This window comes from Gorilla gorilla, chromosome 2, assembly GCF_029281585.2.
Source record: "Gorilla gorilla gorilla isolate KB3781 chromosome 2, NHGRI_mGorGor1-v2.1_pri, whole genome shotgun sequence".
Classification (NCBI taxonomy): domain Eukaryota; kingdom Metazoa; phylum Chordata; class Mammalia; order Primates; family Hominidae; genus Gorilla; species Gorilla gorilla.
Genome location: NC_086017.1, coordinates 107,628,106 through 107,649,086, shown reverse-complemented (window position 1 = coordinate 107,649,086; position 20,981 = coordinate 107,628,106). Strand labels below are relative to the sequence as shown.

Genomic DNA, 20,981 nt, shown 5'->3' with positions numbered 1-20,981 from the left:
GTTACACATGACTTTTCCTTAATTCTCCAGCTACCTATTTTAATGAGAAAAGGCATGGGCAGACCATGCAGATTCCCCATTATGGTCACTATGCATTGAGAATCACATTTTTTCCTGTGTAATGCACTGGTACTCAAAGTCTGGGTTTATGCAAACGTTACATACTCTGTAAACTGAGGTATATGTAAATGGTCATCATCCACAAAGGAGCTACCAAGATCTTCCTTATGGTTTTCTTTTTGTCTTCTTCCAGAAATTTATCAAGGGAGATGCTTTTTTTGACATTTAAATCAACTCAGATTAATTTATACAAATGTATAATTGATAGTTAAAATCTTAGATTATTTTTCCAAGCATATTTAGTCATAGTTATTACTGTTTCTTTTGTTGTTGTCAGTTAGCTTTGGGAAATTTTTTTTAATTTTTAATTTTATTAGGGGTACATAATACTTGTATATATTTATGAATTGGAATGAATAAGATCTAGTATTTTGTAGCACAATAGGATGACTATAGTTAACAATAACTTATTGCATATTTTAAAATAACTAACAGTGGAATTGCAATGTTCTTAATGCAACAAAATGATAAATGCAGTTAGTTTTGAAGGAAAGCAGTACCTTAGGCTCCTTTCTCACACAACACTCTTACAATGAGGCACTTCAAGCTTCAGGAAAATGTTATTAGCTCTCTTACTCTGGTTTAGATTTCTTCAGCTAGATCTCTTTTATATTCTAAGAGATGATATATCCACTCCATCTCTTACCATTACACAGACACCATAGTTTACTCCTTAAGAATGCAAGCTTTGGAGCCACAATGCCTAGCTATAAATCCTTACTCTGTAAACTAGTTTGCTAGAGCTGCTATGGCAAAGTACCACAAACTGGGTGACACAGAACACAGACATTTATTGTCTTACAGTTCTAAAGGAGAGAAGTCTGAGGCTGAGGTTTCACAGAGTTAGTTTCTTCTGAAGGCTATGAGGGAGAATCCATTCCATGCCTCTTTCCTAGTTTTTTGTGTGGCTTTCTGGCAATTTGTGTATTCCTTAGCTTGTAAATGCATAACACCAATACCTGTCTTCATCTTCACAGGTCATTCCACTTGTGTACATGTCTGTGAACAAATTTCCCCTTCTATAAAGACACCAGTCATACTAGATTAGGGGTCCACCCTAAAACAGTAAGACCTCATCTTAACCATGTACATCTGCAATAACACTATTTACAAAGAAGGTCACATTCTGAGGCACTAGGAGTTAAGACTTCAACATATGAATTTTGAGAGGACATAATTCAACGCAGAAGATACTGTAACTAATAATCTTTAACACTGGGCCAAGTTACTTATTCTGTGTTCCAATTTTCACACTTCTAAAATGAATATAATAATGATAATATAACTTTAAAGGGTTGTGAGGATTACATAAATATACTAAACTACTTGGTATAGTATCCACCAAAGAGTAAGCACTCAAAAACTCATAGTTTATACTACTGCATGTGGGAAGGTAGCCCATGGAAAAGTAATCTTCTCCTTAAATTTTTCTTAGATGAAACATTGGCAGTCTTAAAATCCAAGTTGCTTAAAATGTCAGTTACCGGTTATTTAAAAAATATTAGACTTAGAAGTATATTGATTTTGTTATAGAGTTTAAGAATCAATTTATTTTTAAAAGCATAATAATTGTGTATGGAAGCCAAACCAATATTGGGCACAATATTGTGTGGCACAAGTTTTCTCTTTTAACCAGGCCAATGGCAATAACCAAAATATTATACAATATTTTGAATGTACTGAAATTGTGGATTTAGCATAAGCCATTTGCTAAAAGTCAAATTTCTTTTACAAGAAAGGTTAGAAGTTCAGGCCACCTACATATTTCCTTACTGTCTATACTGCAGAATAAGAGTTTTATCAGGACAAAGGATGTTACAAATTACACTTGGGGAAAAGAAAATATATGCTATCCTATTGGGACTTTAGCTTCATGATTTTATTATAATATGCATTCTATATTGTTAATATTCTATCGATGGTAGTAGTAAAATTACACCTAACCATCCTAGGCTGAACTGTTAAACTCTATAGACTCTTAGTTAGATAAAGTCATATTCAGTTCTAAATCGAGTTTTTAAAATAAGGGCTAAAATCTGAAAGAAGTTATTTCGATAATTACATGAGAAGTGAAGTGATTAGATATACGCTGAGTTTTGGCCATCCATTACCCATTCCACTTGTTTTAGTGACAGCATTTTTAAGGAATTACTTTTCCCACATAGCGTCGAGTCATGGTAAGGTTGTCAATCAAAAGACTCTACCCTTTCTATGATGCAGGGGCTTGACCCACTCAAGGCCAATCAGATTTCCTCTTGCAGCATTGAGAATTTTCAGCTGAGTTATACAAGGAGAGGAAGCAGAGTTGAAATCAATTAAACCCAAGGGGACTGATGAGTAATTCCGGATGCCTACATTCCAGGTGTTGCACTGGTTGATGGCAATCATTTTCTAAAGTTGTTTTCTAAGATATTCTTCAATTCTGTGGACTATCTAATATCTTATAAGTAATTTATTTTCTGTTTATGTTAGCTAGCTTCAATTCCTATTGCTTGCAAAGAACTTGAATGATACAGATAAGGATGTCCAAGTCAGGGTTTCTCAAACCACCTGCAAATAAATCATATAAGAATGCCTATTAAAAATGAATATACCTATGTGACAAGCCTGCATATTGTGCACATGTATCCTAGAACTTAAAGTATAATAATAATAATAAAATACATTACAGGAATGGATCATCTTTATTCTTAATAAAAATGTCAATTGGCAAAAAAAAAAATGAACAATCACAAACACTGTCTCATAGACACTAAATCCAACTCATTGGAGTGGGCTCAGCAGAACAAGTTCTGCAACAATTCTTACAGACACTAAGACTTGACAGGTGCTGTAATAGATCCGAATTGGAAGAAAATCAAAAGTAGCCCACATGGAGGAGGATCAGGGGCTGATGACTCAAACTGTGTGGCTTCTCAGTAGGTACTTAAGTTTTCATTACTGCTCATTAATCAAGACAGCTTATATAGTGTTTAGCACACAGTTTAAACATACAGGACAAATTAATAAACAGGTGATAAATGAAGAAGCAAAATCACATAGTAAATGGTTTTATACCCACAAAAATAATATACATAAATAAAATGAGAGTAAAAATGACAATATTACTTAAAATCATAACTATTAGCTTCTGATTTTAAAAATATCGAAGGAATATAAAATACAGGGAAAGCAATTATTTTTCTTAAATCAGCAAATAAAATTGTATTTATCATGTACAACATTATTTTTTGAAGCATATATGTGTGTGTGTATATATATACACATAAAATGGAATGGTTAAATGTAGCTAATTAACAAATGCATAGTTATCATTTGTGATAACCTTCCATAGTTATCACTTGTGCAGTGAGAACACTTAAGATCTACTTTATCATCATTAACTATGCTCACCATGCTGTACAGCAGATCTCTTGAACTTACTTTACTTGTCTAACTGTAACTATATATCCTGTGATCAATGTCCCCCCCATTTCCCCTTACCCCTAAGAATTGTTCTCCAAATAATCTCTATTATTTTTAAAACAGATTATTTATAAAAGATATAAATTCAATGTGCTTACATATTTTCAAGACTTAAAGATAAATAATATTTAAATGTAATATATTTACATTTTAATATTCTAGAAGTTTTCCTGAAATTCTCTTTCCCATTTGTTAATAGAAAGTACATGGATCAAACAGGCTTAAAATCTGCTTTCTTTTTCCTTTGTGGTTACCAATTTGCCCTATCAGCTTCGCCAAGTAACTTAACGTCCATATAAATTCCATTAGTAAAATAAGTACAGTAATTTATGCTACTTACTTACCTTAGAGAGGTGGAATAAAAATAAAAAAGTGGTAGAATTAATATATACAGTTGAAAAGTATTTAGTATTTTCTTTTTTTCTGGTATGTCAAATCCTCCATCAACTGGAGATACATTTTTATATGCGCATTAGTGAGAAAGACTACTGAATATAAAACATGTTCGAGTTTTTCAGGGAAATATCCTCTGTAAGCACAAAGACCTGATGTTATCCATTTGTTTTGAACCTAAATTAGAATTGATATTCCTAATAACTACAGTCTCAAGCAAGTTATATTCAGAATACTTAATGTAATATGACCTGAATTATAGTAGAAAAAATAAAAATGTACACATACTTTAAATTTATAGTTCTTTTCAATATAGCACTAAAATGCGATACTTAGGATTATGTGAACCACTGCACTATAGTGAAAAAGAACTTAAGTTTATGGAGCAAATAGCATACCATTTCTGTGTGTGTGTGTGTGTGTGTGTGTGTGTGTGCGCGAGCGCACGCGCACATGCACGTGCATGTGTATACAGACAGTATTAGCTCAGCGTATAAGCAACTGACTGAAAGTTTATAAGAACTACAGTAATAGCTAGGTAAGCTATTCTGAAATTTTAAGCAAAATTCAGTAACTCAATATATTTCCATTTCCTATGTATTAATAAGATACTCATCAGCATTTAATACAGAATTTCAGTCTTCAAGTCAGAATGTTGAAAAGAACAAGGTGATAGGCAGCAGACGCTACACCTAATGCTAAATCTATTTCCACTTGGGACTGAAAGAGAGCTCCTATACTGCCATAAATTGCTGCATATATAAAGAAGCACTAATTGTTGAATACCAAAATGTTTTAAAATAATCAGTAATTCCCAAGAAGAGGAGGGCAAGGAAATGACCACAACTCTTTTCCTCTGGGTACTTATGAAGGGCACATATTCCTCCTAATCCAGCGATTTCTATACAATCTTATTGGAAAAGGAGCATCCTGTAGTGAGGGAGAGCACATATTTTTTGACAGGAACTAAACTGTCTGGAGTTCAAATACTGGGTCTGCTTCTGGTTATGTGACCCCACGGTAATTATTTATTCTCCCTAGGCTTCAGTTTCCTCATCTGTAAAATGAGATGATTATGTATTTAACTGTACTCCTTACCTTCTGGACTATGTGGGGTAATTTTTTTCCCTTTTAAGTTTCCAAACATAAAATGAATGATTCTCCTCTACTCCCATCAAATTTCTTTTTAAAAAGGAACTTTCATATATTTTAAGCAAAAGTTATTGATAAACAGATGATCCTTATCAGTCTAAGATAAAGTATGAAGTGCTTTTTCTTCATACCTCAGTGTGCCCTTTCACAACCATTATAAAGTTGGGCTGAGACAGCTTCCAACCTCCAAAACATAGTCAATAAACATGAGTCTGGAGCTTAGTCCATATGTAGAAATCTATTTCCTGACCCTAGGCACCCCAACTTTGAATAAGTCATTATTTTTACATTATCTCTAGATCTGCAAGTATTGCCATTCAAAAATGGAAATTCATTTGTCAGTAAGAGCATGTGATAAAATTAATTCTCTGGTTGCTAAAAATCAAGAGGATGTGTAGTCAGCTCTTGGCTGGATACCAGGCAGCAAGGACAGTCTAGACTGGTGGCTGTGCAAAACCACCAAAACGTATTAGGAAGCTCAGAATGATGGAGCTGTGGAGGTGTTGGGAATGGAACAGTGTTGATCATCCAGGAAAATGGAGATGGAGAAAGACACAGCCTATCTCTTTCACTTTTGCTAAAATACTTCCCCATTTTAATCTGGCCAGAAACCATGGTCGAATATCTGATTCCAGGGTTTATTTCCAGGAACAAAGGACAGGTGGACAAGCCATTCCTAAGCACTCATAAAAACAAAGGTGGAGCTGGTGTGTCTAAAGCATATGAAAGTGGATTCCATATCCTTAAGGTTACTTTAAGATTTCTTTTCCATCCCTAAACACCACCTCTCATACTCTTGACATGAGTTTCCTGATAAGAGAAAGAGCACACATCGTGGACACATAGGTAGTTTTTTTTAATTTTCTTTCATTCCTTTGCTCTTTGTAAATTCTGTGGGAATGCTGTCATGTTAGATAGGTCCACGTTATCTCCTCTGAAGGAATTAGGAACTCATTTTAGTATCAGATGGGAATAAAATTCCTGACCCAGCTGCTGTTCTGAACAGCCTAAAAGGATAGGGCAAAAGTTTAGTAGAACCCCAATTAACTAAACTCTGATATCTTTAGGAGATCTTTTTTTCTTTTTTCTTTTTGCAGGGATGGGGGAAACTGATTTCCTTTTCTCAGAGAACTTTTATTTCTCTCTTCTATATTCTTATTTTTCCAGAGTATAACAGACTGGTGAAAGTTTCAAAGTAAAGATGTTGGGATGAAGAGGGAGTTAACATCCTAGCCACAAAGACAACCCGAAACAGAACAATAATCACGAATTTTTAACTGTCTTCTTAGCCACTCTAAAGTAACCCCTGAATCTCCATTAGACTGTTCTTGCAAGCCTTCTTTCCTTATTCTTCTGTCAATTCTCTTATATTCTCTCTTAGCAGCCAAACAAGTCTATCCATTTAATTCATGCAAAGGAATTTGGGACTCCTGTTGATGCACATGCCCTTGTTGAAGAATCTTTTTTTCAAATAAAGAAAGTTATCTCTGTAAAAATATTTTCCTATTTTGGGACATTTGATTCCAATTCTCCCATTTTATAAATAAGGCTGAGATGAAAATCCTTGGATATAATTATTGGCCTGTCTTTTCCTTGTCATTTGTCTTGAATTTAAATTCATAAAAGTGGAATTCATTGATCTGAGTATATGAACAGTTTTCACTATTCTGTTAAATTGCTTTCTAGCACACTTTATATCTTCAGAAGAAATACTTGCCATCATAACATCCTCTGAGGCATGATATATTAACCTGAAGCCATAACATATCTAGAAAATGAAGTTAAATAGGATGGGCAAGTGTTCTCTACACATTTTTTTAACTCAAAAAATTAACAAAAAAGAATAATACACATTGTTCCATAAAAATCATAAACTCCTCCAAAAATATTCAATGTTAAGGAATGAGGGCTGGAAAAGAAAACTTCTTTGCTTTCACATGGAGAGTCATCCTAGTTCTTACTCAACTTCTCAACTTTCTTTCAACTGCTTTCTAGCTTTTCCCACTCAAGAAAAACTTTCTCAGAGCTGGACAAATGAGAAGACTATAACGTGTGTGAGGCTTTAAGATCAGTGCACACATGTAGTAAAGCCAGATGCCCATGCTTTTGTGTCAGCCTCCATCCATGTAAATGCTCCTCCTAAGCCTGACTTTACCTTCCCCACCCTCTGGCATCCAACTACACCCAGGCAGGTGTCAAACACTCTTCTTCATATGTATATTAGGTGACTGAATTTAGGCCGATTTAAATTGGAAGATAAGGAACCCCACTTAATAAGTTCCATTAGTCGTAATTGTACAACTGACCTATTATCAGGGAGCTTATCACTAGTATATGAAGTACTTATTCAGCTGTTGGTAAATGGGTATTTTATTTCACAATTGCCTACTGACCAATGTGTGCATGAGTCTTCAGAAGCAAATCTCAAAAGGAAAAGTGAAAAAATTTGATGGCTGAAGCAAATTTTGTTTTTGAAACTGTAATAAACATAATTAAAAGACAGCTTGGGAAAAATATTTGGAAATAACGTGAGATATATAAGGACTATATAAAGAACTTAGACATAAAAGCATAAACCACAATCTTTCCAATTTAAGAACAACTAATAGAAAGACATGGAAAATAGCCAATGCACATAAAATATTCCCTACCTTAGCACTGGAATAGAGCAAGTTCATATTTTAAACCAGAAGTTGAAAGCAACTGCACTGAACAGGATAATCTTAGACTTGGAGAGTAAATAAATCATTTACTAATATACTAAAGAGGAAACTGGTGGTTTTCCCTTAGTTTTACAGGTACCATTTAAGCCTCTTATATTCTAGTGCCATATCTAGAGTGGAATTTCCACCCAAGCTAGAGATGCATTTGAAAAAATGGGATCTGTATCACAAGTGTCTTATGTGTGTAGTACAGTCTATCTAAAATATTTTAGAATTAAGGTATCAAAACTTTGGAAATATGTCCAATTCAGTAAAGTCTGGTTATAAGTCAGATTCTTACACCCTAAGTAAATAATCTACTATCAGAGAAAACACATCAAAGACTTATGATATATAATCTGGCATAGAATTAAAATAACTTTTATGACAGCAATAAATAACTATATGCTAGATACTGTATAAAGATTATAGAAGAAATATATTAATCTAACCTTATAAAAATATTTATTTTCACAATTTAAAAATGATGCCTGCAATAGGGTGTTGTAATTATAACAAAAAAACCTAGATGTATTCAAAGTGAGGGATAATCTATTAGCGTTATCAGTAGACCTCTAATTTTTGACTAAATAATTATTAAAGGTCATCATTTTTATCAAAATATCTTTAATTATTATAATTAATTTTTTCCAAAAGGCTATATCACATATATAGGAAGAAGGACCATAAAATGTTTAATTTAAAAATAGAGTATAATTATAATACAGAAACTAGATTGATAGTTTTCACTGCTTTTTGACATTCTAAAAGTACAAATCTAAATGTCAACAGCTAATCATGGGTAATCTGCTATTGATTTTTCTCTGTTTAAAAACACCAAGTTCCGGCAGCAATTTCTAATTCTATGTGCTTCTCAAATATAAAAATAAAGGCTCTATCAAACAACAATTTACCCAATTTCTAAAGATAAATATTAAAGAACACCAGCAATTCCAAAGTTCTGCAATACTACTAAAAACAAATATTTAATACAGTTAGGAAAGACAAAATAACAATAAAAATATTTAACATGATAGGGGATGACAAGTAACTATAGGTATTTGAAGAAATATTTTAAATTGGATATATTGTAAACCATACATGTACTGTCAATTTTATGTTCATCTAAAGGTAAAATAATCAATAAACAAAAGCATACAGAATCTAGCAAAATTTAGATTTTGTGTTGTTATGTTTTAAAGAAAGCTCTCATCACTAAATATAACATTTTTAAAGGGTAAGATAAAGCTTTAAAAAAAAAGCCAAGTCACATCACTTATTTAAAAGTTCTATGCTCAATCTAACATTATTCACTTGGATATTAATTTTTTATCCTTAAATGCATAAGTTTTAATCTTTAAACGCATAAAAACTAATTCAGTTACTTTAAAATGGAGGTCTCTGGAGGAGTCATTCATCTTAATTCTCTAATTATTTTCATATATTCATGATGACAAATCCTGATAAATGTGAGACTCATTTTCATTTCCCATGTATAACTCAAGCTTCTCAAGTTCTCAGGCTTATTTGTATGTAAAGTTTATATCATTTCTCTTCATTTTATCCATCTTATATTGTATTTTAATTTCAGCTATACCTCTTCAATTTTATAACACTGTCCTTTGCGGGAGGGCAGGGGCGGGGGAGCTGGCAGATCTTATTTCATTTTAAGGAGTCACACAAATCATGGCTAACATATGGTCATGACCAATATACTAAATGAATATTTATTCTCAATGTCTCTGTATATTAATTCCTAAATCCTTGAGAACAGTACTTTTCATTTCTGTAAACAATAGTTTGTAGATGGTAACTTACCAACTGTACAGCTGAATACATGTAACTTTGATATTTGAAAATTGTTTTAATTATTTACTGATGTCATTAGCTAAACTGTAAGCTCTCACAAGTTGGGGCAGTGGCCTGCCTTTGTGTTTCCTGTTTCTCAACACACCAAACATAATAGGTGTCAAAATATTTCATTTAAAAATTGGATGAATATTTGCTTATTGCAGAACTAGTTTGAGAATTCCAGAAAAAACGTATATTATATATAAAACCTATGAGATTAAGAACCTAAATGTTTATATAAAAGGAAAAAAATTAAAATGAATAAACTTTAAAAACCCAAAGATAACTACAGATATATTGCAATGACGAAATATTTGAGAAATTTACAATAGAAATATGTTTAAAATTTTATCTGATTTTAAGGCTTGGTAGCATTTAAAATTATATACCATTTAGCTTTAATAAACCTATTAAAACTTTAGATTACTAACCTTAAAATAAATTATTAAATTTAACTCCACATTTCTGGTTAATAGGGTTCTTGAAAAATCTAAGAAAACAAATAGATTGCTGGTCGTAAAGTAGTCAATATTATACAGGTTCTTACATGTGTAATTTTTATTAAACAAACTAGCAAACTGTTATTTTAATAACCTAGGTGAACTACATTTTTTCTAACCTATAAAATGAAGTTATTATACCATAACACAGTAAGACAATAAGTTATCATACCATAAGTACCTTTTTGCTCTACTATGGTATCATAAAAATAACAATAAAATTAGAGTATGCTAATTTCCACTAATTTTCTAACCATGTTAAGCAATGTGCTACACCAACAGTACACATTTCCAAAGTTGTTCTGTTTCTTTTTCAGATGAAAATGAAGATCTCTTTCTGACTGCTCCCTCATTAAATTGAACATATGAAATAGCCTAGGTGACAATGAACTTCTCTCATTAAATGTTCTAGTATTCTACAATTTTCCAAGATATTCCAGTCTTTATTTTTTTGATGAGGCATTAATGCTGATTGCTAGCAAGTGGACCAATACTAGATTTCATTTTATTTCAAAAATTGACACAATTCTTTTATGACTTTGTACAATGGAATCTGCTGCTCGACTATTTCTTATCACACTTCATGGCAACTACTAATTATTTTCACTTGCCTTCACAAGATAAATACTATTTAAGTATGCTTTAACTCAAGAGAAAGAAAAGAAGAGATTTTTAATATTAAAAAAAGTTTTAGCTAAGATTGTTTGTCAGAAATGGCCACTTATATACTGGAATAAATCAAGGGACCTAGGCCAGAGTATGGTTCAATATATACAGCCAGAGAGAATCCTTAACAAATAGAATCATTTAAACAATACTGCCATGGATCAGCTTTTCTCCTGACTCTGTTTTTCTTTAATCATTGGTATGTTTATAGCTACTTAGCTACTGCATTGTATTTAAAAATCAATTTTACTTGTGTGAGATATCAATTCTCAGAATAACTAATTTATTGGCCTCTACATACTTAAATTCTCTATTTACTCATTTAATTTCAATTATATTTTGCAATATTAGTGTCATTTTATATCAACATATGGAACACTATGCCTCTCTTTAAAAATAAAAATTAAGGTGTTACCAAGACTAATTCCACTCAAATTTGGGGGCAATCATATCAACTTTTCTTAGATAATTCTTACTTAGAATATATATTAATGAAATTTTTTTATTTCCTAGTACACAACATTTATCTTTATTAACTTGCTTTAAATACATCTAAATATAATTACCACAAGTAGGCAAGTTTCTATACTTTTTAAAAAGTTACGGATCTTTTTTAATATTAAAAGTTAGTGCTTTTCCTATTTCTAGGTGTTATACTCTATACACTAAGAATGTGATTCTCTTTGCAACACTCATGTAGCTCAAAATACAAGTATCATATTATAGTACAGTCACCTGAAAGAACACATAATTTACTGTTATTAGTGAATTAACATAATAAATTATATATAAAATTATTTAAAATATACTTTTAAATTATATATAAAGTATCTCACTTTTTATCCAGATATCCACATAGATACCTAACATTACAAGAGTAAAATAATAAATTAAATATTTCTATCTCCTTAACATCCATTTTCTAAGGCAATGTTATTTCATATTTCCTCTGATCAAAAAGTACGCCTTTTACGTTTGAAGTTACGAAGTAAAATAGCAGGAAGCACAATGAGTTGTCAATTACATCTATCAAGCACAGGTCACAAAATAGGCCAAAAGCTGGAGGACTCAGAATCCCGGGAAACTAGCTCAATATATTTTTCAGGAACTGGAGTGAAAATACACACTTTCATCCCAATTCTCACAAAGCTCAGTTAAAACATACAATTGCTACGATTTGAAATTGGAAGCTTAGCATCTTCAACATGAATTAGTTTTTAATAACTAACCCACCAAAAATAAGCACACCAGAATAGGCCAGTCTAACATATTTTGAACAAAAGCTCAACTCACACATCCGTCCACGATAAGTCATTAAATGTGTGAAATATTTATTTTTTGTACATATGAACATGTTTGTAAAATGCATATTTATACATTTTTATGTAATTAAATAGAATATCTGCCAATCCATACAACTAACATCAGAAGAGTCTTGTGAAGCAATTTACAAATAAAACACATATGGTACACAGCAATTCTTTACTCTCTTCCCTTTCTCCCATGCAACATCATTTACTGTAAAATTCTTCATCTTATAGAAACCACCAAGTAATTGAAAAATAAATATCAATTACTCAAAATATAAAATGCCAGTAAGCAAACTGAGATTCAAGAGAACAGAATATGAAGATAATCTTTTTGTAACCTCAATACTTAGCATAATGCCTGATATTAAATCTATGGTTGCTGAGTGACTTATTATCTTAACTTTAAAATAAAATGTAATAAAATAATAGATATTTTTAAATAAATCTTTACATAAATCTTCTTTATTGGGGTTAATTGGTATACACTGTGATATAACAAATACATTTTTAAAGTTTTATACTTGATTATTAATTTGATTTTGAGAAAACAAATTTTTCCTATCAGATCTGGAAACAGACTGTAAACTCTTTAGTGGATCATATATCCTGGGAGAAAAAAGTTCTCTTTGAAACTTTATGTATGGCAAATACACTGCCTAGTCATATAGCAGGCAATAAATATCTGCTTAAATAATCATTTTGTTTTAGAGAATTTATAATTGAAAACTGAAACTGTACAGCCCATAAGAAGTTATATAGTTTATTTAAATGAAATAACTATAAAAATAGGAGTTTCCAGAACATTCTAAAGCACTAAAGTAAAATGTAAGATTTACTGCATTTGGATATATGTTTAAATACATTTAGAAACATTTAAATGAAGTATCTCCAGAATATGAATTTTCTAAAAAAACAGTGTGTAAGAGTGTTAAGAATTTTTATGTTCTCTACATTTAATAATTATTTTAATGTAGTAGTATTAAAAGGTAACTCAAAATAATCAGTAATTGACTGGTCATATAAAATTTTTAATTGCATAAAATTTACTGTTGTTTACTTAAAAGTATAACAGTTTCTTCCCTCACTCCATCCCCAAAAATATCACATATCCTGAAATCTCATTTTCTAGGTCTTGCTGAACATTTCTTCATTTAAACAAAACAGATAAGTATAATTGAAAGTATCTGAAAACACATTATTTTATATCTAGTATCACTTAGAATTTGTGTTTTCAATAACAGTAATTTGATCATAATAGAGATGAATAAAACTGGTACATATGTCAAATCCTCAAATATTGCTCCTTATTAGCCAAAACCTAGACTCTGCTGGCTTACTATGTTGCCATATGAAGATGTCCCTACATACTTGTACAGTCGTTCGCTGACAAAAAATAACTACATATAAAAAGTTACCATGTCAGAAATGAATCAAATTGCATTTGTTGATCCAAATGAGTTTACCTTATGTACAATGGTTTGAAATAACGAAACTGTTCTATTAAAATTATATTTTAAATTATTGTTTGGACTGAATAAAGGGGATAATACACATCTCAGCCTTGCTACATATTTTTGTTCTACTCCATCTTCCTTATCCCTTGCAATTATCAATATTTAGTAAGGTAATTTCAATGAGGAATAATGAAAAATTTATCTGGGCTTCTTGCATTTATTTTTCTATAAAGACAAGATGTTCCCATAAATTCTATTTACAAAACATATTTCAAACCCATCTTCTTCTCTCCAGCTCCACCGACATCACTCTATGCCAGGCCACCATACATCTTGCCCGGACAACTGCAACTGACTCCCAATTCTACTCTTGTCATCTACCAATTAAGTTTTTGCTCACTAGTCATGGTGCTACTAAAATGTAAATTGGTTCATTTTACTCAACTGGTCAAAACCTCCCTATAGATTCATGCTTTATCTAGGATAATATAAAAATTCAGTTTCTTAACATGAATCTTATTCTACTCTGAGGACTCTGGTTCCCGACTATCTTTCAGACCTCACTTTCTGCAACTCTCTTCCTTGCAAAGTAAGTTCCAGTCCACCCTGGACTCAGTTTTTCAAATGTGTCAAGCTCATTTCTCTTCGAGACCCTTGCTCAGTCAGTTTCCACTATATGTTACGCACTTCTTCCCACTCTGCAGAATGAGCTCTTTCTCTTCCCTGAGAATGAGGTTTCAATGTCACCTTCAAAGACAAGTTTTTCCAACTGTCCCATTTCAAATAGCACATCTCTCCTGTTACTTTCTTAGTGTCTTTGTTGCTTCATCCATATATAATTTTTACAATCTTTATTGTTTTATTTACTTACCCAAATATCATGAGTGCACATGCCTTATCTTTCTTTTTAAATCCATAATCCAAATTTTAGATTACAAAAAACAATACTCAATAAAATAATGCAAGAACAGAATATAGCTTCAGTTTGTTTAAATGTCAGTCTGATTAAATTACAAGTTGAACAGAACACTGTAGAGATACGCAATTTGATCCTGTATTAAATTAGTTTGATTACAATGTATGTTGGACAAAGTCAAACTATTTTGATCACCCAACTATATATATTGATTTCCAGCATGTTTGTAAACCCAAAATGGTGAGTCAAGGGTACAATGAAAAAATTTCTATTACTGTTGAGATTTGGTTGATGAACAGTGTGAACTGGGATCTATTCTTTCACCATTTAGAACAAATGGAGCATGCAGTCAGAAGCATTTGTGTATGTGAGGTGGGAGAGGGAAAGAGAGAGAGTTACTGAAATTGTGATAGGGAAAAAGGGTTGGTAGAGGGAAATTTATATCTTTTGTACTTAAGTCATTTATACTAACAATGATTAGTGAAGAAACAAAGAAACAAAAGGCTTTCTACTCTAATATTTTTTAATACTTATTTTGTGATGTAAAAGTAACAAAAAAGTAAAATGATGTAATTTAATCATTAATTTCCCCTGTACCAATAGATATATACTTTTCCCTTAGGAAATTCATATAAAAGTGCTATACTTATGAATACTAAATTAACTTCAACTATATTCATCTAAGTTATTTTTTGTTTGAAGAAAAGTTCCTTAAGGATTATGTATAACTTTTGTGCAAGAAATTTTCTTTTAGATATAGTATTATCCCAAGACCAGAACAAACAACAATTAGATGATCACTGCTGGAACTGCATAAAAACATTTTATCTTTGTACTTTGGATGCTAATCAATAATGACTAATTGTATAATTACTTATTTTATATTATAAATGTATAATAAAATTATATTCTAAGTTGTATTTATACTTATGTCTAACAAGAAGTGATGTGATAACAATCTCTGGAACCCTTACAACTATAAATAGTTTATCCTCAAAAACTAATTTCTTCTAAATGAATGGTCTTTCAGAAACATTCTTTCTAAGTAACCCAGTGTTCCTAATTTAACAAAATTTTTAATATTTTCAGTATTTTAATGTTTACTTTTGAAAAATCTTTAAAAATTTCCTCAATGTCTCCATTTCTATAAATATAAGAACAATATTCAATCAGAGTTTGTGAATAAAACATATGGATAAAACTAATTTTAGGCCATGAATTTTGTTAAGCAGATGTTTTTCTGCTTAGATATATTTATTTGTATTTATATACAACTCAGTGGATTATGCAGTTGATTCGCTCAAATTAATAAATTTAATGAAATCAACCAGCCACACTATTGTTTTGCTTATTTCGTTTGTCACTGAATTGCCTGGGGGGAAAATCGATTCACAAAGTATTGCTAATAAAATAAGTTCACTAGACTAACTTACCCATACCATACTTTGACTTAATTGAATTATTTGAGTACGCAATTGATTATTTGTAAAAGCATGAGCCACACCCTTAGATATGCATCAACTCATTTAGGCTATAAAGTAGTATTTGCTGCAGAATAATCTTTGAATAAATGGATCCCTGGTGTCTACTGGCCACTGTGATACACGGTAAATGGTTAACTTGTACATGAAGCAAGATTGTGTTTTATATTCATATAAGTGTATAGTACAGAAATGAAAGGCTATATTCCTTGAAAAGATGAAATCTTTTTAAAATAAAAATTTCTAACACTTAATTAATACTGTGGTTTTAAATACAGGGAAAATTAATTGACTATGAGAGAGATTTAAACACAATTCATGTTTCCACTTACTTAATCAGATGAAGTGATCTAGGAAGAACCTTTCTGATCGATTCAAGGAGGTTTGGTTCATAGGAAGAGAGAGTCAAATTGATTTATTTCATCTTTACAGTCTGCTTCACACTCAGTTAAAAGACAAGAAAAGAGATCCTTTCTATAGTCAAGTTACTGTTTGCACCACGTTAAAAGAATGAGGTAGTTTACTTTTTTGTCATTATCATCATCATTTTACCTTGCTTATGTATGGAAAAATGGGGATTGGGGTGGGGGTTGTGGGAAAGGTGAATCCATTCTTTTCAGCCATGAAGGATGTCATATAATTTGGTAAAACAGATATATAACATTAAAATTTTATTTTGTGAATATCTTTAATCAGGAAGAAGTTACATATAAATGTAACTTTACCCTCTATAAAATAACAAATTTCAAAATTAAAACATTAATTCCATTAGCCTTTAAAGTGAAAATTATTGGACAATTAAAACCATCTTCTCAAAACTAAATATGAATTATATTACTGTTTATTTTTATGTGTATAATAAATCAAATTTATATTTTACATTTATCTTTCCATGTTGAATACATATAATTCTATAATGTCCCATTTTCCATGTTTAAAAATAGATGCTTTATTTTATCTATTATGAAACTATGAATAAGGAAAATATCCCTAAAATGTTATTAAGAATAACATTTAGAAACCTAGCATGTTATTAACCATTAGTGTGATGATTTCAATATTTGAAAGTTATCTCAACTTATTGTCACGAAAAATTTCTACTCACTATGACTTTTGGCTGTAAAAAGCATCACTTTATAAGTAATAATTTGTGTCTGATAAAAATTCTGATTATAATGTTCTTTTGAAGAAGTCACCTAAATTTTATCCAATTTAACCTTCAGGTACTATTTTGCCCACTGTACTCTTATGCACAGCCTGTGTTATCAGTATATCAATACAAATTCAAATTAAGAGTTTAAGTAGACAATCTTTAATGCTTCTATTTAACTGATGGGAAAATTGGATAATACTCATTCACTAAGTTTAGCTAATTAATAAAAATAAATAAATTACATATGTTTGGCATATATTCTAGGTCAAACATCTGTAAATACTATGAGAAAGTCATTAAAATAGATAAGCAAATAAAAATTACTGGAAGAGGTTAATAAATAACATCTCGATGCTTTTAAACTTACTATGAATGTCTGAAAGGTCATGCTTTAACAGGACATATTTTGGCAGAATGGCACTTTAGGGTCATTTGTAGATTCAGATATCTGTTTTATTTATGTTAGTATCCCCTGGGCCTAGGGTAGTTACTGATGTATCATAGGTATTTAAATAAATAAACATTGTTTGGGGAAATTATTGCATGGGAACAACTGTTACAAACTTCTAGTACACTTGACTCTCAAAGTATTCATCTCTAGTATCCTTACTTACTATTATAAAGTACAGTATCAATGTCTGACTTTCCAATTATTAAAAATTGTTTTGTCATAATAAAAAAGGGTAATCGTTACACGTTTTTTAACAATCTTCTATCTTCACAGAAATGAAGTTAACTACCTATTCAACATTTTATACCCATAGTCTTTGAAAATAAATGAGGGATGTAGTGTGATGGTATATACCACCACAGCAAAACAGGACACTGTAACTGATATCTATTATGTGATCTATCTTCAAAGCCATGAAGGTTATGTATGGTTTCCAAATTCACCTACACATTTGTGATTGCATTCTGTCAGTTTAAAATAACTGTAATAATTAGGAAAATATGCCAAAGTACCACTGTATAAATGAGAACAATTTAATAATTATATTTTATTCTGATTCTGAATAACATTTCTAAGTAAAATGGCCATATATGTTGATGACAAAAAAGAACGCTGTGTTGTTTATCTTCTCCCTTAACCTTCTCCTCACACAAAAAGTGAACACTTTCAAGCCATCTGACCTCCATTTTTATACCTGCAAATTACTTCGAGACCCTGAAACATATGCCTTATATGTTAAATGATAACTATAACTGACCACCACACATAATATTTGAAGGGACATATCGGTTGGTCATTACAGCACGAGTGAGAGAATATCTAGCCAGATACATGCTGGGAAACTTTTATGGTTGTTTCATGCTTAGTCTGAAAGGACTTAGAATATGCAGGTGGTACTTTTTATAGATCTTTATGCACAGCAGAAATACAAGGAGACACATTTCATGAAGATTGTATGAATAGAAAAAGGGAAAATGCTCAAATATTCTAAGGGCTTTCCATCACTTTTTACCCACTATTCACTTTCACTTTACCACTTTACCCACCGAAACAAAGTCCTCCAAGCAATCTGTCAGTGACTTGACTTCATGAATAGGGTATTCACAACTTGGAAATTCACCCTAAACCCTTTTCTACTCCCTGCCCGCAAGAATATGAAACCCAACACAGATCTGGAGCATCTGGTCTAGGAAGAATTTCGAGTAAGTCTACTTCGGTGGCCTGGATGGTAGATGAAGCATGGGGACTGAGGCTGGGCGAGGGCAGCAGAGTCACCGGAGGGGTGGGGAAAGGCTGATAACTGGTCACGGGGTACAGCGGGAGCACCCTGCCTTTCAAGAAGGCATGTGGGAGAACCACACGTTCCCCTGAGAAGAGCGACCACCAAAGAGCCAGAAGTCTCCATTAAGTCTGTGCCACAGAGCCTGACTTGCAGTGGAGACAGCGCAGCGGGGAGCGGTCCCACGGCCGCCAGCGGTGGGACCCAACTGCAGCTGATGCTCACGCTACCGTTTAAAGACATTTAGAAACACAACGGATCCTAGCCTGTGGGGTCACCGTCCCGGGCGGTGTAAACAGGGCGCTAGGGTAAGGGGACATCCTCGACCCCCTCGTGTGGCGAGCCAGGAGACTCTGACCCCCGTACAAAGTTACCTGCAGGAGGCAACCAGTACCCTGGTTCTCCAAGCACCCTCCTCCTCCCACCCACTCCCGCTCCTCCGCCCCGTCCCTTACCTTGGTTGTTAGAGACGTGACTGCAGTCGCCTGGCCACGCTGTCAGCAGAGGCAAGAAGAAACCAAATTGCAAAAGAAATTTCCGGACTTCGCAGCCCCCCATGGTTCTCCTAGGCTCTCTTTTCCTCTCCCTTAAAGAGAAGTGGCGGCAGCGCAGGCAGGTGTTCTGGGTAGGATGGGGGTCCTTGTCCACGTCTTCTTCCTCCTCCTCCTCCTCCTCTTCCTCCTCCACCCGGCCCGCAGGGGGTGTCCCGGGGCGCCCCCTGCGCGAGGTCCCGGGAACAGGGCACGAGGGTCCAGGCTGCCCAGTTGCAGGTGCAGCTGCTTCGGAGGAGGACGCTGCCTGCGGCGCCGGGGAGCTCCTCGCGGCTGGAGGCGAGGAGAATTGCATCCACCACAGTGTCCCGCTCGCGCGAGGACTATTCACTTGGGCCCGAGAGAGCGCGCGCGCAAGAGCGAGCTCGGGCTGTGGTTTGGGGGAGGGGAGCGAGGGGGCGGGGAGCGCCTTACCGCGAGGACGGGGACGGGGACGGACTGCCAGGTGGGGCGGGCAGTTGGGGCGGCCCGAGGACCTCTCCCGACTCAAGTGGGCACTTGCGGAGCCAAAAGCAGGGGAGGCGCTGCAGCTGTGAAGAGGCGTGAGGGCCGCGGGAACTTTCCTCTGGCCGGTGCGATGGAAGCCGGGCGGACGAGGTGGCTCAACGGGGCTGAGAGTCGTTCGGCCGAGGCGCGGACTGAGCCCTCAGCACCTGGCCTGAGCGGCGTGGGCAGCGGCCCGCACCGCGGACACCTCCAACTCTGCCGCGTCTGCGCCGCGCTCTGGCCGTGGCAGCGGTTTTCCGGGCATCTCTGAGGCCGCCCTTAGTCCCACAAGCACTTAGCCGCCCATTTCAGAGCAGCGGCGCCGACCGTTTTAAGAGGAGTCAGCTCCCGACACCGCCTCCCACTTACTTCTCCACATTTCTACCGCTGGAGGGGGTGAGTGCCGTGGACAGGCGCTCCCGTCCGGGGACAGCTCAGCGGCGGCAGTCAGCCCGACCCTCCTCCGCGCGGGTCGCCCAAACTTGACCACCAGAGCGAGCGGCTCAGCGCAGTAGCCGCCTCCGCGGCTTCCAGTTGTAGAAAGCAAAGCGCGGGGAGGAAGCAGCAGAGAGGGGTTACATCAGGCTGGAAAGTGGCGGGTGTACGGCGCCCGGGCTCGCCGAGGTCCTTGCGTCGCCTTGCGGAGGTGACTTCGCGGTGGAGGTCACGAGCATCGTCGCAGCCTTGACGCTGGGATTCAGGGGTCCCCGAGCGTCCACGGCGTGGTGGCGTCGGGCCACGCTCTCCTAGCAGTCCAAGGGCCGAGTGGCGCGTGGCCACATCCACAGCAGCGCAGGGGCGCCGTGGGCTGACGGCTCTCTCCGCGCGAGCCGCCCCCTCGCGGCACCCACTCCCTCCCTGCGCTCGGGTCTCCTGGAAGCCGAGGCGCGGGCCACTTGGTGGGACTCCGCGGCCCCCGCCCCAGGGCCGGGGCAACGCGGCGTGCTGACTGGGAGGACCCTCGGCGTCCGCGGTCCCCACCACCTCGCCCCGCGGCCGAGGCGGGCGCCCAGGGCAGGGACGGAGCCCGGAGCGCTGTAGAGCCCGGCCA

The 20,981-nt window shown here is 35.0% G+C and overlaps 1 protein-coding gene across 6 annotated transcripts in view; it reads right to left on the bottom strand.

The window, feature by feature from the left end:
• EPHA6 (EPH receptor A6) overlaps positions 1-20,766 on the bottom strand; it is a 925,594-nt gene extending 904,828 nt beyond the window's left edge. For 2 of the 6 annotated variants that reach the window (XR_010132886.1, XM_019024875.3), the window contains exon 1: positions 19,349-20,764. Coding sequence is in view for 5 of the 6 variants with exons in the window: in XM_019024875.3 (XP_018880420.3) it covers positions 19,349-19,739 (391 nt within the window). In the remaining variant the exon portion in view is untranslated. Of the gene's footprint in view, positions 1-19,348 lie in introns of all 6 variants that reach the window. The other 4 variants (XM_055383474.2, XM_055383472.2, XM_055383471.2 and 1 more) reach the window with 4 other exon arrangements.
• Positions 20,767-20,981: the final 215 nt, after the last annotated feature.